Raw genomic sequence first — 27,606 nt, 5'->3', positions numbered from 1 at the left:
GCCTGCGCCGAAAGGTGGGGCAGGAGGAAAGCCTCCCGCAGCCGCCGAACCAGGGTCTCCATGCGATGTGGGGCGTCGCGCTCGATGACCTCGCTGGCGATGGTCAGCACCGACCGCAGGAACTCCATCTGCGAGGTGCCGGGTGCAGTAGTCAGCATGCGTGATGTATAACGCGCTCATTGCGAAGACCAGCTTAATTCGAGAGAAATGAGCGACAGTTACTGTTACGAGTATTTTTACATATCGGCCCCCCTTTCACCCCTTAATATCTTCCGTCACTGAGGAGTTAACCCGCTGTAAGACAGCTAGCGTGCCTTCCCTCCAAGTAACTAACTTCTTAATCTCATCCGCCCATCTAACCTTCTGCCGCCCCCTGCTACGGTTGCCTTCTCTTGGAGTTCACACCGTTACCCTTAAGGATCGGCGGTTATCTTGCCTTCGCATTACATGCCCTGTCCAAGCCCGTTTCTTCCTCTTGATTTCGACTAGGATGGAGCCCTGCATTGAGGGCTCCACTCAGGAAGACGACGACGATGATGATGATAATTATGATGATGATGATGACGATTGAAGACTAACTATAATAAAAGTTTTTTCTCCTTTTCCTCCTCTACACAGAGTGTACACAGACCACCATGACAGCGTCTATGCAAGACGTTCATTGGCTCAAGATATGATACTCACCTTGCGCCTTGAGATGGTGTAAAAAAATTTGCACGCGAATAAAACGACTCGCTGCGTGAAACAGAATAGAATATTCTAAACGTATTGCCAAATGATGCTGTCTCGCTGCTGCGATGACAGCTAGGACTCGGACGTGGACAGCAAGCAAAACATTCCTGTTGTACCTCGTCGCAGTTAGCGCTTACAAGCATTAAATAAATTGCAACAGACGCGTAATTCGTTCAGGGCGGCTTATAGCTGATGGAACCCGCGGTATAGGCCCAGGGCCTTTGGCTTTTGAACGCGCTCCTGTCATTGCAGGCTTCTGTCCAAGCTAGGATGTGCGCATGACCTCCTTGAATGCGCTGTTTGAGGTGACGGAGGCTTTTTTAGATAATTTAAGCTAACACCTTTATTTTCCTCTTCACCCTTTAATGACCTCACTGCTGTAGGCTTGTCACCTGTCCCAATTCACTCGGGAAATGCTCGCCAAGTGGAGTCGTTTGGATCTCTCTGTGCTTATTTGGGAATGTATACACAAACCTCAGCTTTCAGTACATCGTCTGTACTCTCACGCAAGACACAACACGCGTTTATTTGTAGGAGAATAAACATCAACAACCGGTCTTTTTCATCATTTAGTTGGCCGTCCGAAAAAGCCGTCCCACAACTCCGTCCCACACCCCACAACTCCGTCCCACACCCCACAACTCCGAGCACCACAGCTCCCGATCAGTGTTGGATCACTTCAAGCACGGAGTCCTCCAGGTCCTGCACATACAGAGCAGCCAGCCTTGTGAAATCAGGGCTGCAAGCAGAAAGCACAGAACTGAGAGGCAAGCGAAGAACGGGGATCTATACACACCGTCTCATCCTCGTTACCAGTCTCAGTTGGAACTGAAAGCAAAAGCAGATGCGTCAGTACATATGGTGCACTCTACCGGAGCATGTTGCAGGCAGCTTGCGGCATAATTACTACATACCCGTGTGCTTTATTACGATGGGCTTAGTAGACGTCACAAGTGGGGTTGCACCAATCTGCGAAAACACACAAGCAAACAGCGAGTAATGAGACAAAGTGCAAGCGCACAATAGTTTAGACCCATTTTCAACGGCATCCACTGCGCTTTTTTTAGGATCAATCTTCTTTCGATACGAATTTTTTCGGTGTTATGTTTTGTCTTTAGACGACTCCTATGAGACATCTATGACAAGGACCCTTCAAAATTGAGAGACATCACAAAATTTTTACGCAAATAGCTTAATGCGTAGGTTTAAATGTCAGACGTTCTGCTAACCCTGCTGAAGTGGAAAATTAAGGGTTTTAAGCTTTAATAAATGTCGAAAAAAATAAACAAGAAAGAGAATTCCAGTATTTGTTTTAGGGGCTGCCTGCAAAAAGATCATTTATATCGCTAGAGTTTGTTGTTATACTTCACGTCAGCTAGAACAGTGGATGACATAACATTTGACACTAATCAGTCATGCACCCGCTGTGGGGTTCACTCTCTAGCGAGGTGATGGCTTATTTGCATACTTTCATAAGGAAGCTAATAGCCTGGAACATTCTTATCAATTTACCTGCAGTTGTCATATATTGGCGCAACTGCAATGCGCTCAAAAGGTTTGCGAAGCCAAGAACGTAAGAGTAGGAGCTATAAACTGTCTAAGATAGCATATATGCTCATTATATTGGCAATTACTTTGTGACTATTTAGTGCAGTCTTGCAAAGGGTCTTTCAAAGAAACGATATCAGCTGTATCCTCTTCTCTGATGCACGATAGTCTAGTCATTTCATGAAGATCGTCACAACGCAGTAACAAATCGTGAATTGCTTCCTTCTTGTTTTGCTGACCTTAGGCAGTTAGTTGCAAACAAATCAGCTTGTATACGTACAGGGAAGCTGTTCCGTGCGAAGCACCAATAAAACACACCTTATTAAGCATCCCGGTATTCGACGAGTGGTATCGCCTCTCGGGCAGAGAGGCCGCTCGCGGCTTGGATGGCCCCGGAGACTGGGGCAGGCGATCAGGTGTAGTCGCCGAAGTCAGAGACTGCAAAGGGCCAAGTGCATGCGTTGTCCTTACGGTCAAGAAGCAGCAGTCACGAATACAAAGAAGGCATGTCATGCTGCCTGTGCAACAATTTACTCCGCAATGACGTGGACACTAAATGAAATGAGCGAGATACATGGCAATTTCGGTGAGGCTAATGCGAAATGTTAGGTGCAGCAGAAGCGGTCTATAGATCAGACTTGTTAGGCAATGGCTCAACGGAACAGGAGAACCATGCGGCTACACCATCCCTCAGGCTTTTTTCTTCGAGGCTCGCCTCAATCAGGAACCTTGAAAAGCCGGCTGGCCAATTCTCTCTGAACGCTTCTGTGATTAAGGCAGACCTGCCTGTTTTTGAGGGCTCGTAGTTTTATTGTATTCCGAAAAAAAAAATAGCATATCCGATAATACCAGAAAAGTTAGAAAGAAGGGTGGTGTGCGTGGACAACTGGTTCAGTATACCGAGCGCGGAAACCTTGCTCGTGTCTTACCTTTGTCGATAACCATTTCCGGCCCCTGACGGTCTTCACTAGGGGAGGCACCGGATTGTCATGAATGTACTGAAAAATAAATCACATAAAGATATATTAAGATGATAACTAAACCTTTTGTATTGCTTCATTTTCTTGTGTATTTACAGGCTGACATGCACAATTCTTCTCCGTATTACGGAGTTGTGACTCCCTTGAATAGGGTAACTACTCAAAAAAAGCTCAAGGACAAAGAACACCGCGAGCCCGAAGAAAACCCGGAATGGAATTGGGCTTGCCCAAGAAAAATTTTGATCCGTATCGATGCCTTGCATTTCACGCCACAAGTGCCGTGACAGTGCGTCACGCACAACAGTCACCAACCTTTCACGGCAAAGGTGGCGATAAACTGATCGGACATACGTGCATATTTTCCTTCCACTCCTGTTCGGCCTACACAGCAGCCATTGTGTCATCAGTAAAAAGCCTGTTTAGAAAATGTCATCGAAGAATTATCCAGATTACTTGCAGGTATATGGTTTATGCATGGGGGTTTAACGTCTCAAAGCGACTCAGGCTATGAGGGACGCCGTAGTGACGGGCTCCGGAGACTTCGACCACCTGGGGTTCTTTTACGTGCACTGACATCGCACACCACACGGGCCTCTAGAATTTCGCCTCCATCGAAATTCGACCGCCGCGGCCGGGATCCAACCCGCGTCTTTCGGGCCAGCAGCCGAGCGCCATAACCACTGAGCAACTGCGGCGGTTTCCAGATTACTTGGAATGTCAGTTATTCTGGTATCACTCTTCGCGGGCACGCAGAAAATGAACGATTGTTGTCAGCGCCTCGCATTGCTTATTCCAATTGCTTCGCGAAACCACCACTTCTGTGCAGTCGTCAACACCTACTTCACTAAACTCGCCGCACAGCATTATCTACAAATGAGGATAAAAATGACCTAGGCAAGAGGCTCAGTCAGGCCATGAGTTGCACACCGAGGGCAATGCCCTGCTGCGAAATAACAATACACTCGAATTTTAATATCATCAGCAGAAAACCTACGCCTAGCTCGCTATAAATGCATCTTCTCCCATGTGTCTTCCATTAACTGTGTCCAGTGACAGCCGTGGCCACAATTCACCCTGGAAACCTTGTGATCGCATCCAGCCACCTGACTCTCTGCAAGCCCCTCCTACTCTTGCGTTATCTTGGAATCCAGTCCATTGCCCTAAACAATCATCAGTTATCACCGGTGCGTCAATACGCAACTGCACGGTAGCCGAGGCCGAAGAAGCAGCCATAGCTCTAGCGACAGCGGAGGGCTACCGATTAAACAGGTCTCTAACCATGCTCGCAGACTCCCAAGCAGCATGCCGTAACTATCTATACTGCAGAATCAGCCACAACGCGTTCCGAATTCTCCGCTCATGTGGCAACTCCAACAACAACCAAGCCAAACACGCGATAGTTTGGATACCGGGTCACACCGACATTAAGGAAATCAGGAGGCAGACAGGACAGCTCGAGGGTACGCAACAAACCGAGCGTCCATCCACCTCGTCTCTACAGCGGACCCGGAACCGGTAGACCAAAGCTATGCAGAGATTCTAGACTACTTGAGAGGGACAAGCAAAAAGTATCCCCCCCCCTCCCCCACATGAACAGCTATGCAGTGAGGACGCCATAGGGTGACGAAAACTGCCAACGGGAACTTTCCCGTGCTTAAACTTGATAAGTAAAATGTACCCCACACAGTACGAAAGCGTATGCCCGTGGTGTGGAGATACACCAACCCTATACCACACCACACGGGCATGCCAGAAAGTCGGCGAGCTAACCATAGTAGAAAACCCGAGTTCGGAACAGTGGGAGCGGATGCTTTCCAGCGACATCGTAAAAGTCCAGCAAGGACTAGTAAGACGTGCTCGAAGGTCAGCTACCCTCAGTCGAGCCCTGGACTAAGGGAACCAACCCTGGAGCAAGATGGAAGAAGCCATCTGAAACCGCTAATACCTCTGTAAAATAGAGCAAAATAAACGTTTTACCTACCTACCTCTCTCTTGCTTCGGATCTGTGGTTACTATCTGCCCGCAGTAGATGTATTCCCTTCCCCCTTTTTCTTTGCTTCGTTGCCCGTTGTAAACTGCTGCTACATTGCGGGAGTGTTAAATATTAGGATTTTAATTTTTAGATCGACAGCTGTGCTTTTTCTGCTTAGGTCCTCGATCATGTTTTGCAGCTCTTCATCAGAGTTACTTAGTGCAGCAATCTGATCAACAAATCGCAGATTACTAATCTATTCTGCATTAACTTGTATCCCAAACAATTCTTAATCAAGACCTCCAGTAAACACGCGAAAAGTAGCACTGACGAGTTCTTCTTTCCCTGCCGGCATTCTTCATGGTTCTGCCTTTATTACTTTCTATGTGGAGGTATATTTTAGCAGTGCAACTGCTATATATATTTCGCTGTATTCTTCAATACACCTCTTCTACAACCTTGTCGTGTCATCACTGAATGATTTGTGAGGTTTCGAATGAGGCACATGCTTTCTAGAAATCTATTATAGCTACATTAAAGGATGGTGATATTCTACGCATCTTTCTGTCGCATGATTGATGGTTCAAATGTGCTCTATTGTGGAGTAGCCTTTACGAAAGCCGTCTGGTCATTTGGTTGCTTCAAGTCTAAGGATGCTCGAACTCTATGAGCGAATTCCTTACATAGTAAATACCTTGTCGGCAGTTTACAGTAAGCTGATCGAGTTAAATTATTTCATAACCATGACATCCACTCTCTTACGAATTAAGATAACGTTAGCGTTGAGCACAGCCATCAGCTCTGTCTATAGCGTTCTTCCAAGATTCCGGAAGCACGTGTTCATCAGGCATTGTGTACACGGGGCGTCCAGTTTTTCTAGCACAATTTGCCCAGCGTCATTCTACAGATCTGCACTCACCTGACCCTGACAACTTTAATATAGATATGGTTTATCGCGCCAACCAGGTTTTATGAGGGCCGGCTAATTACTATAAAGTGCACCACAAACAGCACTGAACACGGAAGTAGTGCTCAAGAGATAAAAAAAAAACGTTGATGTCAGTAAACATGGGGTGGTCAGCAAAAGGTAATATTCTTTTAGTCGGCGGCCCCGCACCGCGTAAGATGAAAGAGGCAAACAGTAGATGACAGGTGATGATGTCAATTTACAGTGACTAAAGTGATTTTTCCAAGACGATGCACATGTCCAAGCGCACACCTGCTGGCACAGGTGTTTCACTTGCCATTCAAAGCTGTGCTTGTGCCCTGTGTGCCACTATAGGGGCCGGAAGTGCCTCTTACAAAGCACAAACATGCAGGCAGTCGAAGATACAGCTTCAGAAGCTACGAAAAAAAGAAGGCGGCGCACTTCCATAGATATTGAGATATGTCCAGAAATTCTCATCTACTTGAGCACAGCCATCAGCTCTGTCTATGAATGACGCGACTAATTCCATTCGAGTTTCACTATTCAGTAATTTTGTTACCTATGCTCACATTCAATACGCATGTACGTCTATCAAAATATACCTATTCGGTTATTATCTGCAGGATCAATGTTAGGGATTAATTTTACCACACATTAAATGGCACTGCACAGGAGTGCGAGAAATTCCATGCAAGGTAACCAAGTACCGTATAAAGGTTTCCGATGTCAAGCTCTGTGAATGCATGCCCCCTCTGGGAGCTTTTTTCTCTGATTGCCATTCGGCAAAGGTACCCGCCACGGTGGCTCAGTGGTTAGAGCGCTCGGCTACTGATCCGGAGTTCCCGGGTTCGAACCAGACCGCGGCGGCTGCGTGTTTATGGAGGCAAAACGCTAAAGCGCCCGTGTGCTGTGCAATGTCAGTGCACGTTAGAGATCCCCAGGTGGTCGAAATTATTCCGGAGCCCATCACCACGGCACCTCTTTCTTCCTTTCTTCCTTCATTTCCTCCTTTATTCCTTTCCTTGCGGCGTGGTTAAGGTGTCCAACGATATATGAGACAGATACTGCGCCATTTCCTTTCCCCCCAAAAAACAATTATTATTATTATTATTCGGCAAAGGCACAGTACTAACAGCAGAGCTTTATCATGCCGCCGGTCTCTATGAAACGGTGTAAATTAAAAAAAAAGTTGCTCTTACTTTTGCCACGGGACTGATGACTGTCCACGGTGACTTGTCCTGGCGTGTCTCCTGCGGCGCAGATTTTGAGGGAGTTTTCCCCGCAGTCCCGCCTTGTTTCTTATTAATCGGGGTTGCGGGTACCTTGAATATCTTCTCTGTCGACTTCCGAAAAGAAGACATGATGTGCAAGGAGGGATCAATAATATAGCACTGTGTTCAACGCTGTGCCTGGCTGCAACGACTTTTCTTTGACCTCTTCGTCGTCGGCTTCGAAGAGCTGCTGAACACTGAAGCGATTCGTTAAGTGGATATTCCCAGCGCAGGTGCTGGTTTATATTCAGAAAATAATAAATGCTTTGCAGAGCAGTTGAGGCAGCTCTCTCCTGGCGTTTAACTAGTCGCTGAGCAGTTAAAGAGACATTATCAGCGCAAACGAAGAAAAAAAGCCTGACGTCTTTTTCTTTCATTTCTAAATTATGACGCTTCCTTCGGTTTTTAGGATAGAAAAGCTTTGATGAGTAGCATTCAGCTTAGTGCCCTTTATATGTCTTGCGGGACTTCCGGCTACTTCCAAATTGAAGACACTGGCGAAACGAACGATAAAGCCAACTCTTATCTGATCGGACGACCCAAGAATATATTACGCCATTGAGTCGGTGTTCACACCTTTTATATATTATTTATTTACAGCATATCCTGCAGCGCCGAAGCATTACAACGGTAGAGCGTGTACAAATAATAAAAACAACGCAAAGAAAGAAACAGCACACAATTGAGAGATGACGAGTATATAAAAGAGATATTCTCAATTTGAAACCAGCTATAAAATCCATGAGAACAACAGAGTGCGAGGAATATTCAAGTAATTGCAAATTATGAATAAATTGAGCGGAGTGGACATCGTCAGCTGTGACGACCTCTTCTGGTAAAGTGTTCCATTCGAGCCAACAACTTTAATGCCAACACAGACAGTCGACGTTTGCAACAGTGGAGAAAAACTGAGATACCTGCCGAGCACTTGGAGCTTCGTGGAGTGGATGCACCGGAGATCATGAAACTTGGTGCGTAACATTTTAAATGAGACCGTGGTAACAGATCCGTCTGACGTAGTAACAGAATAAAATGCTTTCGTGCTCCCAAGATTAAACGCGTTCTTCACGGTGCCAGCTGCGGTTTCCTCCATTCACTTGTGACGAGGCGAATGCTCGCGGGGCACTTTATCGAAAGAGGTCCCCTCACACAACAACACATCGCTCCGCATAACTAAAGCACGTGAACGTACCGACAACATCCTCCGGTGTCCATGAAATTAACCGCCGCGCGACAAGGCAAAGGCGTCGAAGTAAACAGTACTGTCTGCTTTTAAATAACAAGGTGCAGCCGTTGTGTGGTGCGTCGGTCTTCAAGTTCTTCCTTGGAAGGAAGCGGCTGCAGCCTGCATTGTTCAGGAATCTGCTCGGGATCTCCACGCTGTCAGTACGTATCTTTCTATCGTGCAGCGAGGACCAAGTCTTCGCCGCAAAGGTAATAGTTCATTATTGCGATATGTAGCAAAATCTTTCTTTTAAAGTGTTTCCATCGCCCGCATCGAGCAGTTAAGACTGCCATAAAAAACCAATGGGGAACGCTTTTGATGATAGCGGAAACGCGAATAGAAAAAAAAATGACTGCTGTCGGGTGATCTGCAGATATAGTGATTGTCACAGTGAAAGTTTCATTTTATGAAAAAATTGCGTTCATAAACAGTTTCCCGCTTAAAATTGCTTTTGTCCACGATTGCTGGCTATGGTATAGCACCTATAACATGCATAGCACGTAGGCCGTATACCGGAAATCATGGCATAGGGCTGCCATAAATTGCAATACCGCATTTTGAAATGATGTTTGCAAACTCGCCCTTGCACCAGGGCTCCAAACCGGAATCGCTATCAAATCGTTCCAGTCGCTTACGCCTTTCAGTAAAGCTTGATTGCCAGAAGATTTACGGCGACAAATAACTGATGAAATACTTCTCTGGTTTCGACAACGGCTGCTACCGTACATACTCAGAGTTAGTTATGTTACTGCAATAGCATAAACTGCCATTCAGATTATTAACCGCAGTTTACCAATATTACTCAAGAGAAAAACGTACAGCAGCTGTATCTTACCGGTACGCACCTAGGGGCAGAAACATGGAGGCTAACGAAAAGTTTTCAGCTCAAGTTAAGGACAACGCAACGAGCTATAGAGGGGAAAGTGATAGGTGTAACGTTAAGAGACCGGGAAGCGGGCAGAGTGGGTGAGGGAACAAACGCGGGTTAACGACATCCTAGTCGAAATCACGAGGAATAAAGGAGGTTGAGCCGGGCATGTGATGCGAAGGCAAGATAACCGCTGGTCCTTAAGGGTAAATGAGTGGATTTCAAGAGAAGGCAAGCGTAGCAGAGGGCGGCAGAAAGCTAGGTGGGCGGATGGGATTAGGAAGTTCGCAGGCATTAGGTGGGCGCAGCTGGCAAAGGACAGGGTTAATTGAGAGACATGCGAGAGGAGTTTGCCCTGCAGTAGGTGTAGTCAGGCTGATTATGATGATGATGATGAAAAATACCCTAAAGAAAACGCCTAAAATGAAGTATATAAGAAGAGACTGACTTGGTTTAAGAAGCTGGTCCTCATTTCTGTTCCGGAGAAATGAAGCGAACAGCAAATATATTTGGAAAAAACAGGAAGCATGAACATCTGTGCGTTTGTGTGCGAACGTTGCACGAAGGAGGCGGTAATTTACTCGAAAGGTTTTTTTTTGCTGGAGCGTTGCTACAGCGGTCGCGTAGATTATCGTCCCCATCTTCTATGGCTTCATCAAAAGATTCCTGGCAGTCTAGTGCTCAGCTTGAGCCTGCAGGCTAAGATGACGGAGAAGTGCTGCTGTACCTTGTGAGTGCACTGACCTCCTTTTTAATGGCAGGCGGCAGGTGGCCGACATGCACGCGTGCATCTATGACAGCCATCAGACACATAGTCTTCAATGTAGGACAAAAGTCTAGCACGTGCATATCCGTCAGCGCCTCTTCGCATAGTTCAGAAGTCTCCTCTGCACTAGACTGCATCCACTGCTCGACCGTTGCGTAGGATTTAAATCCTCGACCACCGAAGACGAACAGCAAATTGTCAATCACGCAGCAGCCCGGGAACCGCCTGGCCGACGGGCCTGACCGCTTCGGCGTCACTACGCTCCAGGAGGACCTCTCAGGGCTGTACTTGTGGATGATGCCAAAGTATCGGTCCCGGTCGAAGTCCAAACCTCCAAATACATACAGCTCTCCGTTGTAGACGAAGGTGGCGTGATCTTCGCGCCCTTCGGGGGGAAAGCCATCGACGCGGGGCCGCACCCATGTCGAGGTGGACGTGTCCAGATACACCAGAGAGCTGCTGTAGGCTGTGCCTCGGCCAGAGAGCACAAGGGCTCCGCCCCACACGTACATACGGTCCCCAATGGCGGACGCCGAATGGTACATGGTGTTCTCCGGCAGCTCGCCCCTGGTTGGCACAGTATGCCAGCGCAATGTCTTCAGGTCGAGGAAATCTATCTGCGGCGTGGGTGGGCCATCCACCGGCCATCCACCATAGACGTAGACTCGGCTGCCCACCAAGCATGCAGTTTGGCCGAACCGAAATTCTGGCCATTGGCCAGACACTTTCAGGAGACTCCATGCCATCGTCCTGGTGTCGAAGCGGTAAACTACGCTACCCACTTCGATATAATCCCGGCTGCTCCAGAGGTAGGCGCAGTCTCCGTAGGCGACGACCGTGCGGCTGTAATTATTATGCCAGGGGCTCCCGTCCGGAAGGGACTGCGTCCGCAGCTGGTTCCACTGGCAGGTCGCAGGGTCGAATACGTAGACTTCGACGGACTCGCGTGTGGTGGGGTCCACGTCCTCGCGGTCGGGGTCAAACGAGTAGATCTTGCCATTAATGGAGACAGCCGTGTAGTTTGCGCCTTCCGGCACGCCTTCCAGCCGCACCGTCCACATCTTCGCCACTGTAAAATCCTCCCGGGAAAGATGCGCAGGTTTCTTTTCGGTCGTAGAATGTGCACGTGCACGTGCGGGATCGTTTTCTTCTTCTTCTTCTTCTTCTTCTTCTTCTTCTTCTTCTTCTTCTTCTTCTTCTTCTTCTTCTTCTTCTTCTTCTTCTTCTTCTTCTTCCTCTTCTTCTTCTTCTTCTTCTTCTTCTTCTTCTTCTTCTCAAGTAATATGGCACATACCCACGTGGGGGGATTGGCCAAGGTATAGAGTGCCCCTTTCTTCGTTCCCCTTTATGCACGTGCACCTGTGTGAGGGATGTTCCAGTGCCCCTACTGGCGAACTTTCATACCTTGGGTGCATTGGCAAAAACTATATATAATGATAAGATAATAACAAAAAAATATATAAAGTGACTGTACATTGTTTTGTGAAGAGTTACGTGTTGGCCTTAAGGTTTTTCTGTGTCCTTCGCTTGGCCGCAGTAACTTATTCTGCGCAAAATTAAATTAGCTGCCAGGTGTTTGCGCGCCGGCGTGTCTGTCTTCTGTGTATTTATCATTTCCTCTGTTCCCCTTCATGGCGCCTTTTTGAAAAAATGTGTTCAACCACGTTGCCAAACAGTATTCAAAAGCCATCTATACTTTGCCAAGTGGTGAAGACCAGTATGAGATGCGCTATTGAAATGCTGGCAGAAAGGCAAGGCGTTTTTCGAGAATGCCGCGTCACCCACCAAAAGGATGACGATGCATCTGAGATGCACGCAACAATGTTCTTCGGCCCACTTCCATAAAAACCGCTGTTTGTCGCAGAAATGTCAACTTCTGCTGAAACGTCAAATGTGCCTGGGGTGCCAAGTGTTTACAAACGCACGAGGTATCCAGGAAACGATGCTTTGTTTCGTCTCAAAATTCTCGTAAGCAGCAGGCTGGAATGTACTGAGAGGGAGAGAGAAAGTGTGACTTGATGCGTACCGGTTAAGACCTGCGCGAACTGTATGAATGCCAAAGCTGGCGTCGAGGCGCGCTTTCATTCGGCCGTTCCAAACACGACATAAAAATGGCTGTGTTCATGCTTGTGGAAGCATGGAAAAATTATTCCTGCCTCGTGGAAGCATGGAAAAATTATTTTTATTCCAAGACCCCACAAGTCTATCACCACCCTAAACAACACCCGCCCCATTTCTCTTACATCCTGTCTAGGCAAGGTCTTCGAGCACATAATTCTTGCTCGGCTAACAACGTACATGGAAGACAACCACCTTTTCCCCCACAGTATGCTCGGATTTCGTGCGCATCTATCTGCGCAGGACGCCCTACTTCAAATTGCGCATGACGTGCTTGATGATACCATCCCCCACCACACTAAAGCTATCCTGACAGTTGACCTCACCAAGGCATTTGACAGAATTCGACACGATGCCATCTTACGGGAACTGCAGGCTCTACAGGTAGGCCCGAAAACCTACAATTACGCTCGCGCGTTTCTCTCGGGCCGCACTGCCTCCCTGCACATAGATCAGATTACCACATCCCCTTATACACTCGGAGAGCTCGGAACCCCTCAAGGGGCGGTCCTTTCTCCTCTTTTCTTTAACGTTGCTCTCATCCCCCTAGCTCACAAACTGGCTCTAATCCCACACCTAAAGCATACCCTGTACGCTGATGATATTACCACATGGACCACTCATGGCTCTGACGGGGAAATTGAGGAAACTCTTCAGTTAGCAGCAGACGCCATCTCCTCTCACGCGTCATCCATCGGGCTCGAAAGTTCCCCATCTAAGTCCGCGCTCTTCCTAATTAGGCCAAAATCTAGCGCTAACTCGCCCATCCAAATCAATTTAAAAGGATCCCCTATCCCCATCACACCCGCCCTCCGCATCCTTGGCCTCCACTTGCAGGATTCTGGAAGAAATGAACGTACCCTTAAAAGGCTCAAGGCCTCCACGCAATCCGTGTTGCACCTTCTACGCCGAGTGTCCTCCCTTAACAAGGGTTTAGACGAAGCGGACAACATGAAAGTAGTGCACGCATTTACGCTTAGCCGCATTCTATACGCAACCCCATATCTCAAATTGAACCGCACGGAAACCGAACGCGTGAACGCAATGATCCGCCTTGCGACTAAGGCAGCCCTAAACCTACCTCGTAGCACTAGCACAGCCAAACTTCTTGCACTAGGCATGCATAACACCATTCAGGAACTAGTTGACGCGCACCTTCAGACACAGTACCTTAGACTTGCCACGAGCGCCACTGGTCGCCATATACTCTCCTCCCTTCGCATCAACATACCCGCTAACCAGTCAACCCTTATAGCCATTCCTCGACACATCCATACACCTCTCGTTGTGAAACCCCTTCTTCGAAACGTCCATCCCCAATATCACATCCCTCGCCGCGTAGCTCGCGCTAATGCCCTCCATAAGTATTATGGGCAAGCCCACCATGCCGTTTGGGTAGATGCCGCATGTACAGCGCATGATGCGGTAGCAGTTGCCCACAATCTAACCCTAACTCACTGTCTTCCCTCGGGCTCTACGCCTGAGGAGGCAGAGGAGACCGCCATCGCCCTAGCTCTTGCACATTCGGACGCCCAATACATCTTCAGCGACTCCAAAACGCCTCTGTCCAACTTTTCCTGGGGCAGTATTCACGCCCCTGTCTGGCAATTGTTGAACACCCCTGCCCAAAATTTACCGCGCAGGGTAGAGCTTCAGTGGGTGCCGGCTCACTCTGGGAACCCTGGAAACGAGGCTGCCGATAAATTGGCCCGAGGTCTGATTTGCCGGGCTCAGGACAGTCTCGATCCAGGATTCTCGAGGGAGCAGGCGCACACCTTTGCGGAGCTCACGCAAATACCCCGTTTGGACCGTCGGACTTACCCTCCTCTCCACCCCTCTCTTACGCACTCCCAACAGATCCTCTTCAGACGCCTCCAGACCCGCTCTCTGTCATCCCCTCAGCTTTTATCCCACTATTGCGGCACATCCCCTGCATGCTCCCTATGCGGTGACCCCCACGCCACACTCTCCCATATCCTTTTCGGCTGCCCTGCTGACCCTCCCCTGCGGGGACAGCACGCCATCTCGAGCTGGGAGGACTGGGAGGTCCTGCTTATGTCTGCAGACCCGACATCACAGCTTGCTGCGGTGACTCGGGCTGCCGATGTCATGTCCCGGCATGACCTACTTGATGCAGTGCGAAACCGCGCAGTGGCCCAGGGACCCAGCTGGGTCTAAAACTCACTTGCTGAATAAAGTTTTTCTCTCTGTCTGTTCCTTCTTGTTAATACTCTTCGGTTGTCGAAGTCATCGTTGATTCACATAATGTCTTTTCCGCGAGCAAATTCACTAATCATTAGGTACATCCTGGTTAATTGTCAATGTTTGCTGCCTACACTATTGGAAATCCTTAAACCTCCGAAGCTTCTTGATTGGTTTTCTTGATTTGTAAGATTCTTGCCCCTCCTTCTGTGCCAATATGTGGTCCCTCGGTCTCGTCTTCAAATGTGATCTGCCAGGTGTATTCAAATGTGGTGTCGCAGGTGTCTGCGGATTGTGTTTTGTTAACTGATGTCTTTTTGGTTTTTTTTAGCTATGTTGCCACCATGGAAGCACGCTAGCCCTCTGCCTTGCTGCCACAGGAGTGACAGTGGCGGTCAACGCAGGCTACTGTTTTTCGTATGATTTCTTCAGTATTTTTTTACCACGTCCTGTAACATTTTAACTAGCTTATGATCTTTTATTATCTCCGGTTTTCTCTTTGTGTGTTTTTTCCAAGCATTCCTGTCAATATTTTTCTTTCGTGCTCCGTTAAGACGCAATTCTGCGCGTAATTATCAACTCCTTGTACTTCAGCATCACAACGGCAGCTGCGCTCCCCAGTAATTTTGACTCGCTGGAAGAAAAACGCAAATTGCCCGTGTCCTGTGATGGCTTTTGACTGGTGGTGATTTGTAGTAAATGTTCCTGGCATTTGCTTAGTGCTCTTAACCCACTGAGATGCGAAGGTATTCTTTCCTTCGTTGTGCCAGATGTTATTTCATTTATGTGCAAGTTCCATTTTCAGTTGCTTTCTTATAAATTGTGTAGTTGTCGGCAGCTTTTCCTCCTCTCCAGTATCTTTCGCTTTCGTCGCTAGAGATGCTGTTGTTTCACTGCCAATATTTCCCCTGTGCCCCTTGAAATAAATTAAAAATATTTGGTATCGCTGGAGACTTTGCAGTTTTCTCTTGACTGTGAAAAATAGGGTTAGTGTTGCTCGGATTCTCTTCTGGCTTTAGCTGCCAACAAGCTACCGGTTAAGATCTGAAGTTTTTGACGGCCACTTTTAGACTGAATAAAATGTATTCCTTTTTCTATAGCTACTGTTTCTAATTGAAAGTTTTTGGAATATTTTGGCAATTTTTATTGTTTTCGTGCAGAAAAAAATTTCTTCTAAAGTTTGGGTATTGCTCGTACTGATTAGTTAATACTGTCACATATAATAAATTCGGGATGCTTCTGACGATAGAAACAAAATTCAAGCCTGCCGAGGGGATATGAGAGGATAAACTGATTGTTGTAGTGTTATTTTACGATATATGAAAAGTCGCGTCACGTTCATAAATAATTTCCCGTTGAAAATGCGTTTTTCGAGCATTTCTGGGTATGCCACAACCTTCCTTTCGAAAGCGGAACATTGCATTCACAGTTTGTGATACCAGCCAGGTTAAGCGCACATAGATCAGGTGCTGACAATCGCTGCTTGCTTTAGCTTCAGCAAGGGGTATGAGTAAAGCAATGACAGCATTTTTGGAACGAAGAATGTTCCTAGTGCCATTAATCACGCGCAGAATGTGTAACCTCTCCAAAGTCACATCGCAATTATGGGCATTTATTCACAACGGATCGGATCGGAAACACATTTATTGAGCTCTAGAAAAGAGATCTTCGCGGCTTCAGACGGCGTCTTCCATCTTCCGATGGCGTCTTCCGTCTTCATTCACAGGGTTGGTGCCTTAGTCCGAGGCTCAACTGAATATGGCCATCTCGCGAGCTCGCTCTACTATGCACCTTTGGCCTTTCAAGCTTACGCTGGAAAGCATACTCTCCCACTGCTCCGCACTCGCGTTTTTCATTCTACGAATAGTTGGAGGCTCAATCTTTTGACAGGCCCATGATGTATGGTATAAATCTGGTTTCTCTCCGCACCATGGGCACCTAGCCTCATACTGCGTAGGGAACATTTTATTAAGAAGGTTTAGATTCGGGAAAGTACCCGTCTGCAGCTGTCGCCATGCAACAGCATCCTCTCTACTTAGATCCTTATATAGGGGTGGATACTTGTCTGACCCCTTTATAATAATTTAGGATGTCTGAGTAGCCCATGGGTACTGCCACATTACTGCCATGGGTACGACCGGTTTTATTCGGCGATGTTAAAAACTACGCAACTGTATGCACCCGCAGAGAGTTAGCACATCATAAAACTTTAACACACAAACACGCGTAGCACGTAGGCTGTACGCCGGAAATAGCATAAGGCTACAATAAGGAGTGATACCATTTACTAAAATGTTAGAAAATTCATCCTGGCCCAAGGCTCAAATCGACTACGATTCCCCACCGTTCCAGTCGCTATAGTCAAGCTAGGCGTGATTGCAAGAAGATTTTACGGCGAAAAAAAATTGATGAAATACTTGTGGAGTTTCTACACTGGATGCTTCCTTCATACTCAGAGGTAGATTTGTGTTAGTGAAATTGTCTAAAAATGCCTAATATGAAGTAAACTCTAATGGAGAGATGCCTTAGTTTAAGAAGCCGTTTCTCATTTATTTTCCGGATATAATAATAGCAAGGAAACTTGGATTAGAACTTCATGGACACATGAACATCTGCGTGTTAGTGTGCAAACATTGCACGAAGCAGGGGGCAGTTTACTCGAAAGCAATTTTTTTCTTGTTGTAGCGTCTCCCCAGCGGTCGCGTAGATTACCGTCCCCACAGTCTCTGGCCACATCGAAAGAGTCCTGTCAGTCTGGTGCGCAGCTTGAGCCTGCAGGCTGAGATGACGGCGAAGTGCTGCTGTAGCTTGTGAGTGCACTGACCTCCTTTTTAATGGCAGGCGGCAGGTGGCCGACATGCACATTTGCATCTATGACAGCCATCAGGCACATAGTCTTCAAAGTCGGACAAAAGTCTAGCACGTGCATATCCGTCAGCGCCTCTTCGCATAGTTCAGAAGTCTCCTCTACACTAGACTGCATCCACTGCTCGACCGTTGCGTAGGATTTCAATCCTCGACCACCGAAGACGAAAAGCAAATTGTCAATCACGCAGCAGCCCGGGAACCGCCTGGCTGACGGGCCTGATCGCTTCGGCGTCACTACGCTCCAGGAGGACCTCTCAGGGCTGTACTTGTGGATGATGCCAAAGTATCGGTCCCGGTCGAAGTCCAAACCTCCAAATACGTACAGCTCTCCGTTGTAGACGAAGGTGGCGTGATCTTCGCGCCCTTCGGGGGGAAAGCCATCGGCGTGAGGCCGCACCCATGTCGAGGTGGACGTGTCCAGATACACCAGAGAGCTGCTGTAGGCTGAGCCTCGGCCAGAGAGCACAATGGCTCCGCCCCACACGTACATGCGGTCCCCAATGGCGGACGCCGAATGGTACACGGTGTTCTCCGGCAGCTCCCCCCTGGTTGGCACAGTATGCCAGCGCAATGTCTTCAGGTCGAGGAAATCTATCTGCGGCGTGGGATGGCCATCCACCGGCCATCCACCATAGAGGTAGACTCGGCTGCCCACCAAGCATGCAGTTTGGCCGAACCGCAATTCTGGCCATTGGCCAGACACTTCCAGAAGACTCCATGCCATCGTTCTGATGTCGAAGCGGTAAACTACGCTACCCACTTCGAGATAATCCCGGCAGCTCCAGAGGTAGGCGCTGTCACCGTAGGCGACGACCGTGCGGCTGTAGTTATTATGCCAGGGGCTCCCGTCCGGAAGGGACTGCGTCTGCAGCTGGTTCCACTGGCAGGTCGCAGGGTCGAATACGTAGACTTCGACGGACTCGCGTGTGGTGCGGTCCACGTCCTCGCGGTCGGGGTCAAACGAGTAGATCTTGCCATTAATGGAGACAGCCGTGTAGTTTGCGCCTTCCGGCACGCCTCCCAGCCGCGCCGTCCACATCTTCGCCCCTGCAAATTCCTCCCGGGAAGGCTGCGTGGATTTCTTTTGGTTGTCGACAGCTGCAGCACGCGACGAGGTTCTTCACTGTCTTCAATTCCTTCTTCTTTCTTCTCGATGTCCGTACACAAGTACTTCGGCATACCAATGGTAATGTTTGCTCTGCCGTTCAAAATTTTCTTATACAAACAAAACGCCTACCATCACAAGCTTTCGTAATGCCCATTGTACTCTTTATTGGGTATTCCCTTCTGGCCAGTCCTCATTTTTTCCTTCTTTCTTGTACTCACTCCTGTTGTGTCCTGGCTTGCAGTTTCAGTTTGCTCTCCATGGATTGGATTTGGCCTTTTCGATGTGCATCGGTAGTTTGGATTGTCATGTGGTGGTTCCACATGAAAACCCATCCCTCCAGTAATAAAACGTCATTCGTCATGTTTTGCTTAGTCTCGACTCACTTCTAGGACGGCCCTCCTGGACGACACCACATTGGCGACGAGTATGGGATTCATTAGGCCCATTGGCCTAGTGTGAGTTAATTGGCTGTCACGGTTTAGTTGAAATGGGACGACGTCCCGTTGTCTTCAGTTCTGTTTTCCAAAGCCAATTTCCGGCGGCAAATTCTACTTCATCGGAGGACTTTGGCGGCTACTTGCTTCCTCCTACCTCGTCATCGAGGACCATACCGCTGCCAACGAGCTGCGTTCGCCCGTAGTACTGAAGCTGTCGAAAGCGAGTGAGTGCGTTCATCACCGGCATTCTTTAGACGTGTGAAGAGCGTTCTTGTGAAAATGAGCGAGGTTACGTTTTGAGACGCCTCGAGTTCAGTCGGTTGAGGAGGTCGCTAAGCCTAGCGGACCTACGCAGTTACCGCCATTGCGTGAAACCTGTTGCTGCGCAGACGAGGAGGGAGGGAGACCGTTTGCCGCCATTTTCTGTAACCGGCAATCGCGAAGAACGGGAGGCCGCCAACTTTCATGTTCAGTATTTAATGCGGACTGAATGATGAACCGCAAGTACGTTGTACTGGGTCAGCATTTTTGTTATCAGCGATTCAGGAGGCCGCGGTTGTTTTATAGCCGGGCAGTGACGAGGTCGGGAGGCCGCTGCCATTTCGTAACCGGCCATTGGAGGATCCGGGAAGCTGTCACCGTTTTAATCACCGGCCATTGAGAGACCGGGAGGCCGCTGCCATTTTCGTAACCGACTATTGAGGAAGCCAACCGCCGTATTAAGTATTGCATCGGAAGGCCATGCGTCATTTCTGGCGATGATGTTTGAAAGTTGAATTGAGGGACGATTGTACTAGAGAAATACAAGCCGTGAACATGATTTTCAACGGAAAAAAAAAGTCGAACGCGACGCAAGGGTTCTCCGGCGTTCATGCACCAGAGCCTTTCCTTCAGAGACCGGGACGCCCGGCGGGGCCTTGGGCACAGTGGATACAAACATTTGAACTTGATTAGAACTTAACTGGTGGTTCTTCAGCATCACCTGAAAGCAAGAAATTGTTGTTGATATACAATTTAGGGAACGAAGGGCGCAGAATTTATTTTGAACGTACTATGACGCAACCGGAGATTGCGTCGCTTCCAGCGTCAGCGTCCACAGAGATGGGAGACACTGCGCCAGATGTGTATCAGACTGCAGTGACATTACTTGCCCAAGAGTCTTCTGTGTTGACACATTTGAACGATGTCAATTCTACAACCGCGTGCAGCAGCCAGGTGAGTCGGTCACAGAATACATAGCCGCACTCCTAGATCTGGCGAACGCGTCCAGTTTTGCGTCCCCAGATGAAGCAATGAGAGGCAGGTTCGTGACTGGCGTCTCATTGCTACGTGTTCGCGAACGCCTTTTGTTAGAAGGATCCGATATCTCCTTCGCCACAGCTTCGAATATTGCTTTGCGGTAGGAGCAAACTGCTCGCGACGCTCAAGAATCCGCAGCACCAATACAAGAAGCAACGTGCTCATTGCATCAAGTTCGTTAACAGCGCCAAGCAACGCCATCGTTGCCACGAGTTCCTCCGCAAATTCAAGGAGAAGTTTCGTATTTCCATCAAACTCGTCCCCGACGTCAAGAAACCTTGCCTCCGTTTCAAGACGCCCGTTCTTCAAGACGTCCGGCGCAACAAGGCATCGTAACACCGTCTATGAGTACACGCAACTTCAGCAGCAACGTTCCGCACGACTGCAACTTTTCGACAGGGTTCCGTCAATAAGCGCGCACAGACGCGCAACACATAACATGGCGCATTTCTACTGCTACAGATGTGGACCGAATCGTCACATAGCGTCGCCACCTACGTGTCCTGTGTAAAGAAGGACTCGTTTTTATTGTGGACGAGTTGGACATTTTCAGTCAGTCTGCAATCGTCGTCGAGCTTCTGTGAGAGAAGTGCAAGAGTATGCGTCACAGGAAAATTACATTCCAGCTGCGGCATACGCGTCGGAGGAAGAGATCACTCCAACTACTACCGTTCATGACGTAAAAACGGCGGAAACATCTGTGCCACCTTCGCACCCTGATCCTTTTCCAGATAAGCCTTGGCAAAAGTTGGCAATCGACATAATCGACCCATTTGAGCGAGTGTCTCGACGTTGTCGCTATGCCATCAGTTTAGTTGACTATTTTTCTAAATGACCTCAGGTGAAGATGGCAGATATTACAGATTTATTACTCTACGTTTTTGCCCATAAAGGCTATCGAGAAGAGATAGTATCCGATCAAGGCCCTCACTTCATGTCGAAGGAATTTAAGCAAATTCGGAGTAACAGGGCTATCAAGTTAACTCATTCTTCGATATATCAACCACAGGTCAACGGACAAATCGAAAGATTTAACAGAACTTTCAAGTATTTTGTTCAGCTGTCATCGTTGGAACGTGGGCCTTTTAAAACCAGAATTGCGCAGCATTTTGGCACATATAGTTCTACACCTCATCCACAGCAGGGGTCACACCAGGAATTCTTTTTCATGGCAGATGCCATCGTACAAAGCTGGCTATTGAGGTATTTCCTTCATTTCCCTCATTGTTTGCTGAGAATCCATATCTAGCTATTCAAGATTTGAGGAAAAGAATGGAGAATAAACAGATGACGATTAAAGAATACACAGGTAACATGCTTGGATCACGAACACCCAGAATTCAGCCAGGGGACTTTGTCAATGTTCGTAAACCCCTCATTCAGTTCAAAGGAGACAGACGTTTTTCCGCACAACGGGATTGTCATTCAACATGTTCCAGCATCATACCGCCTAACTGGTGGCAATCTATGGAATGCTTCCAAGCTGGCAAAGGTACCGAGACAACTGAATCGGGAAGAGGATAAACATTTTGATTTATTTCAGCTACTGTTTCCGTACGATTCTAAAAGTTATGCACACGATCAATGCTGGGCGGGCCCAGTGTTGCCTCGGCAGCCTCCTGATGCATCATCAGTACCTCAGTCTTCAGAAGCAAGAACTTGCTTCACCAGTTCTACACGGAAACAAGCTGGACAATCCATGTCGTCCCACCTCCACAGTGATGCGAGTGATTTACGTGTGAACGGGTGTGGTGTGTCTTCTGCCCCAAGTGCTCAGTGTCCACGTGATTTATCTGTAGGCAGGCAAGATGTGCCTCCTGTCTTGCGTGCCCAGTGTTCAGTGCTGCCTGATGAAAGTGGGCCAGCCCCAGCTCTTCCGCCTGGAAACCTACGTCGACGGCAGCCATCGGAAGCTGGACTGAGGATGTCTCCTCAAGAATCCAGTTTGACACAGGAGCGACCAAGAAGGAACACTCGCAAGCCATACTGGTTTAAGGACTATGTGTCCCAATAACTTATCTTGCATTCTTCTCTCTTGGCCAAGAAGGAGCATTACATTGAAATTTCAATTCTTGGGTAATATAATTATAACTTTTCTATTGAAATGCATCCGGGTGTTTCACATGTATTTCAATGTCATTTTTTTTCGTGTGCCATTCCTTCTTCCCAGTAGTTATTGTATGGGAAGTGAATATGATATTTCTGTGGTATATTTCAGTGTATAATATTCTACTGATGTTATGATGTCACATGTTTCTATATTTCTAATATTTCTTTCATTGTATTCTCAAGATTATTCAGTATAATGTTATGAGGTTGCATTTCCCATTAAGAACATTCTTCTAAGTGACATTCTAACGCGATGAAAATAATGCTCAACAGCTCTGAAATGAGTACGATCATTTCAATCACTCACCCAGCGCGGTGGCTCAGTGGTTAGGGCGCTCGGCTACTGATCCGGAATTCCCGGGTTCGAACCCGACCGCGGCGGCTGCGTTTTTATGGAGGAAAAACGCTAAGATGTCAGTGCACATTAAAGATCCCCAGGTGGTCGAAATTATCCCAGAGCCCTCCACTACGGCACCTCTTTCTTCATTTCTTCTTTCACTCCCTCATTTATCCCTTCCCTTAGGGCGTGGTTCAGGTGTCCAACGATATATGAGACAGATACTGCGCCATTTCCTTTCGCCGAAAACCAACTATTAATATTATCATTTCAATCACAGTCGTATGACTGCTATAGAAGGTGTCTTGCTGTACTTTTCTATGCTTATTTCCGGTATAGTAGAATTGGCCGATTATCATGTGTGTATATTCCGGTTGAGTAAAGCTCGCCGATGTTCTATGATCATGTGATCTTTATTTTTCATTCATGTAGGATGTTTCTTCCGGCCAATTAAAGCTATCCGATGTTCAAGGTAACTTCATATAGACCGCAAGAACAAACAGCATTTTATAAGATATCATTTTGTTGGGATGAAAGATTCTTGCTCATGGGGACGCCCATCAGCAGATTCCTTGGGGACGCTCAGGGAATAGACAATTCATCCAAACCTTAATGATATCACGTGAGCTCCAGTGTCTGACAATACTAGTGACGGTGCCCTAGCAGCATTTGTTGTGCCTTATTGAGCCTTCTTGATTGGTTTTCTTGATTTGTAGAATCTTGCCGCTCCTTCTGTGACAATATGTGGTCGCTCGGTCTTGTCTTCAAATGTGATCTGCCAATGAGGCCTATGGTGACTGGCAGATGTCTGCCGATTGGGCTTTCTTGACTGATTACGTCTATTTTTTTTTTGCTATGTTGCCCCCATGGAAGCACGCTAGCCCTCTGTCTTGCTGCCACATGAGTGACAGTGGCGGTCAACGCAGGCTGCTGTTTTTCGTATGATTTCTCCAGTATATTTTTTACCACGTCCTGTAACATTTTAACTAGCTTTTGATCTTTTATTATCTCAGGTTTTCTCTTTGTGTGTTTTCTCCAAACTTTCCTGCCAATATTTTTCTTTCGTGCTCCGTTAAGACGCAATTATGCGCGTAGTGATCAAAATCTTGTACTTCAGGATCACAACGGCAACTGCGCTCTCCACTAATGTTGACTCGCTGGAAGAAAAATGCAAATTGCCCGTGTCCTGTGATGGCTTTTGACTGGTGGTGATTTGTAGTAAATGTTCCTGGCATTTGCTTAGTGCTCTTAACCCACTGAAATGCGAAGGTATTCTTTCCCTCGTTGTGCCAGATGTTCTTTCATTTAGGTGCAAGTTCCATTTTCAGTTGCTTTCTTATAAATTGCATAGTTATCGGGAGTTTTCCCTCCTCTCCAGTATCTTTCGCTTTCTTCACTAGAGAAGCTGCTGTTTCGCTGCCTGTATTTCCACTGTGCCCCTTGAAATAAATTAAAAACATTTGGTATCGCTGGAGAGTTTGCCGTTTTCCCTGGACTGTGTGAAAAATAGGGTTAGTGTTGCTCGGATTCTCTTCTGGCTTTAGCTGCCAACAAGCTACCGGTAAAGATTTGAAGTTTTTGACGGCCACATTTAGACTGAATAAAATGTATTCCATTTTCTATAGCTAATGTTTCTAATTGAAAGTTTTTGGAATATTTTGGCAATTTTTATTGTTTTCGTGCAGAAAAAAAAATTTCTTCTAAAGTTTGGGTATTACTCGTAACGATTAGTTAATACTGCCACATATTATCAATTCGGGATGCTTCTGACGATAGAATCAAAATTGAAGCCTGCCGAGGGGATATGTGAGGATAAACTGATTGTTGTAGGGTTATTTCACGATATATGGAAAATCGCGTCACGTTCATAAATACTTTCCCGTTGAAAATGCGTTTTTCGATCATTTCTGGGTATGCCACAACCTTCCTTTCCAAAGCGGAACATTGCATTCACAGTTTGTGATACCAGCCAGGTTAAGCGCATATAGATCAGGCGCCGACAATCGCTGCTTGCTTTAGCTTTAACCAGGGATGTGAGTAAAGCAATGACGGTATTTTTGGAACGAAGAATGTTCCTAGTGCCAATAATCACGCGCAAAATGTGTAACCTCTCCAAAGTCACATCGCAGTTATGTGCATTTATTCACATCGGATCGGATCGGAAACACATTTATTGAGCTCTAGAAAAGAGATCTTCGCGGCTTCAGACGGCGTCTTCCATCTTCCGATGGCGTCTTCCGTCTTCATTCACAGGGTTGGTGCCTTAGTCCGAGGCTCAACTGAATATGGCCATCTCGCGTGCTCGCTCTACTATGCACCTTTGGCCTTTCAAGCTTACGCTGGAAAGCATACTCTCCCCTGCTCCGCACTGGCGTTTTTCATTCTACGAATAGTTGGAGGCTCAATCTTTTGACAGACCCATGATATATGGTATACGTCTGGTTTCTCTCCGCACCATGGGCACCTAGCCTCATACTGCGTAGGGAACATTTTATTAAGAAGGTTTAGATTCGGGAAAGTACCCGTCTGCAGCTGTCGCCATGCAACAGCATCCTCTATGCTTAGATCTTTATGTAGGGGTGGATACTTCAGTCTGACCCCTTTATAATAATTTAAGATGTCTGAGTAGCCCATGGGTACTCCACACTACTGCCATGGGTACGACCTGTTTTATTCGGCGATGTTAAAAACTACGCAACTCTATGCACCCGCAGATAGTTAGCAAAGCATAAACTTTTAACACATAAACATGCGTAGCACGTAGGCTGTACGCCGGAAATAATAGCATAAGGCTGCAATGAAGAGTGACACCATTTTATAAAATGTTTGAAAATTCCTCCTGGCCCAAGGCTCAAATCCGCTATGATTCCCTAACCGTTCCAGTCGCTATAGTCATGCTAGGCGTGATTGCCAGATTTTACGGTGACAAAAAATTGATGAAATACTTGTGGGGTTTCTACACTGGTTGCTTCCTTCATACTCAAAGGTAGAGTTGTGTTAGTGAAATGGTCTAAAAAATGCCTGATATGAAGTAAACTTTAATAGAGAGATGCCTTAGTATAAGAAGCCGTTTCTCATTTATTCTCTGGAGGTATAATAGCAAGGAAACTTGGATTCGAACTGCATGGACACATGAACATTTGCGCATTTGTGTGCAAACATTGCACGAAGCAGGGGGCAGTTTACACAAAAGATTTTTTTTTCTTGCTGTAGCGTCGCCCCAGCGGTCGCGTAGATTACCGTCCCCACAGTCTATGGCCACATCTAAAGAGTCCAGTCAGTCTGGTGCGCAGCTTGAGCGTGCAGGCTGAGATGACGGCGAAGTGCTGCTGTAGCTTGTGAGTGCACTGACCTCCTTTTTAATGGCAGGCGGCAGGTGGCCGACATGCACATTTGCATCTATGACAGCCGTCAGGCACATAGTCTTCAAAGTCGGACAAAAGTCTAGGACGTGCATATCCGTCAGCGCCTCTTCGCATAGTTCAGAAGTCTCCTCTGCACTAGACTGCATCCACTGCTCAACCGTTGCGTAGGATTTCAATCCTCGACCACCGAAGACGAAAAGCAAATTGTCAATCACGCAGCAGCCCGGGAACCGCCTGGCCGACGGGCCTGACCGCTTCGGCGTCACTACGCTCCAGGAGGACCTCTCAGGGCTGTACTTGTGGATGATGCGAAAGTATCGGTCCCGGTCGAAGTCCAAACCTCCAAATACGTACAGCTCTCCGTTGTAGACGAAGGTGGCGTGATCTTCGCGCCCTTCGGGGGGAAAGCCATCGACGCGAGGCCGCACCCATGTCGAGGTGGACGTGTCCAGATACACCAGAGAGCTGCTGTAGGCTGTGCCTCGGCCAGAGAGCAAAATGGCTCCGCCCCACACGTACATACGGTCCCCAATGGCGGACGCCGAGTGGTACATGGTGTTCTCCGGAAGCTCGCCTCTGGTTGGCACAGTATGCCAGCGCAATGTCTTCAGGTCGAGGAAATCTATCTGCGGCGTGGGTGGACCATCCACCGGCCATCCACCATAGAGGTAGACTCGGCTGCCCACCAAGCATACAGATTGGCCGAACCGCAATTCTGGCCATTGGCCAGACACTTCCAGAAGACTCCATGCCATCGTCCTGGTGTCGAAGCGGTAAACTACGCTACCCACTTCGAGATAATCCCGGCTGCTCCAGAGGTAGGCGCTGTTACCGTAGGCGACGACCGTGCGGCTGTAATTATTATGCCAGGGGCTCCCGTCCGGAAGGGACTGCGTCTGCAGCTGGTTCCACTGGCAGGTCGCAGGGTCGAATACGTAGACTTCGACGGACTCGCGTGTGGTGCGGTCCACGTCCTCGCGGTCGGGGTCGAACGAGTAGATCTTGCCATTAATGGAGACAGCCGTGTAGTTTGCGCCTTCCGGCACGCCTCCCAGCCGCGCCGTCCACATCTTCGCCCCTGCAAATTCCTCCCGGGAAGGCTGCGTAGATTTCTTTTGGCTGTCGACAGCTGCAGCACGCGACGAGGTTCTTCACTGTCTACAATTCCTTCTTCCTTCTTCTCGATGTCCGTACACAAGTACTTCGGCATACCAATGGTAATGTTTGCTCTGCCGTTCAAAATTTTCTTCTACAAACAAAACGCCTACCATCATAAGCTTTCGTAATGCCCATTGTACTCTTTATTTGGGTATTCCCTTCTGGCCAGTCCTCATTTTTTCCTTCTTTCTTGTACTCACTCCTGTTGTGTCCTGGCTTGCAATTTCAGTTTGCTCTCCACGGATTGGATTTGGCCTTTTCGATGTGCATCGGTAGTTTGGATTGTCATGTGATGGTTCCACATGAAAACCCATC

At 47.7% G+C, this 27,606-nt stretch overlaps 3 protein-coding genes and 1 long non-coding RNA gene across 4 annotated transcripts; all 4 read right to left on the bottom strand.

Annotated features, from left to right (window-relative positions):
- Positions 1-1,346: 1,346 nt before the first annotated feature.
- On the bottom strand, positions 1,347-2,705 carry LOC144106926 (uncharacterized). The gene is made up of 4 exons (XR_013309161.1): positions 2,599-2,705; positions 1,647-1,701; positions 1,529-1,560; positions 1,347-1,434 (listed from the first exon to the last, which is right to left on the bottom strand). It is a non-coding gene; the product is annotated as an uncharacterized LOC144106926 (long non-coding RNA).
- A 7,518-nt stretch (positions 2,706-10,223) lies between these two features.
- Positions 10,224-11,351, bottom strand: LOC144108167 (kelch domain-containing protein 3-like). Its single transcript, XM_077641445.1, has one exon. The coding sequence runs from the start codon at positions 11,349-11,351 to the stop codon at positions 10,224-10,226; it is 1,128 nt and encodes a 375-aa protein (XP_077497571.1).
- Positions 11,352-17,359: 6,008 nt separating this feature from the next.
- LOC144108166 (kelch domain-containing protein 3-like) lies at positions 17,360-18,517 on the bottom strand. Its single transcript, XM_077641444.1, has one exon. The coding sequence runs from the start codon at positions 18,515-18,517 to the stop codon at positions 17,360-17,362; it is 1,158 nt and encodes a 385-aa protein (XP_077497570.1).
- Positions 18,518-26,045: 7,528 nt separating this feature from the next.
- Positions 26,046-27,203, bottom strand: LOC144108165 (kelch domain-containing protein 3-like). The gene has a single exon (XM_077641443.1). It carries the CDS (start codon positions 27,201-27,203, stop codon positions 26,046-26,048), a length of 1,158 nt encoding a protein of 385 aa, XP_077497569.1.
- Positions 27,204-27,606: the final 403 nt, after the last annotated feature.

This window comes from Amblyomma americanum, chromosome 10, assembly GCF_052857255.1.
Source record: "Amblyomma americanum isolate KBUSLIRL-KWMA chromosome 10, ASM5285725v1, whole genome shotgun sequence".
NCBI classification, from domain to species: Eukaryota; Metazoa; Arthropoda; class Arachnida; order Ixodida; family Ixodidae; genus Amblyomma; species Amblyomma americanum.
The sequence above is the reverse complement of the archived record's forward strand: the minus strand, read 5'-3'. Positions and strand labels throughout refer to the sequence as shown.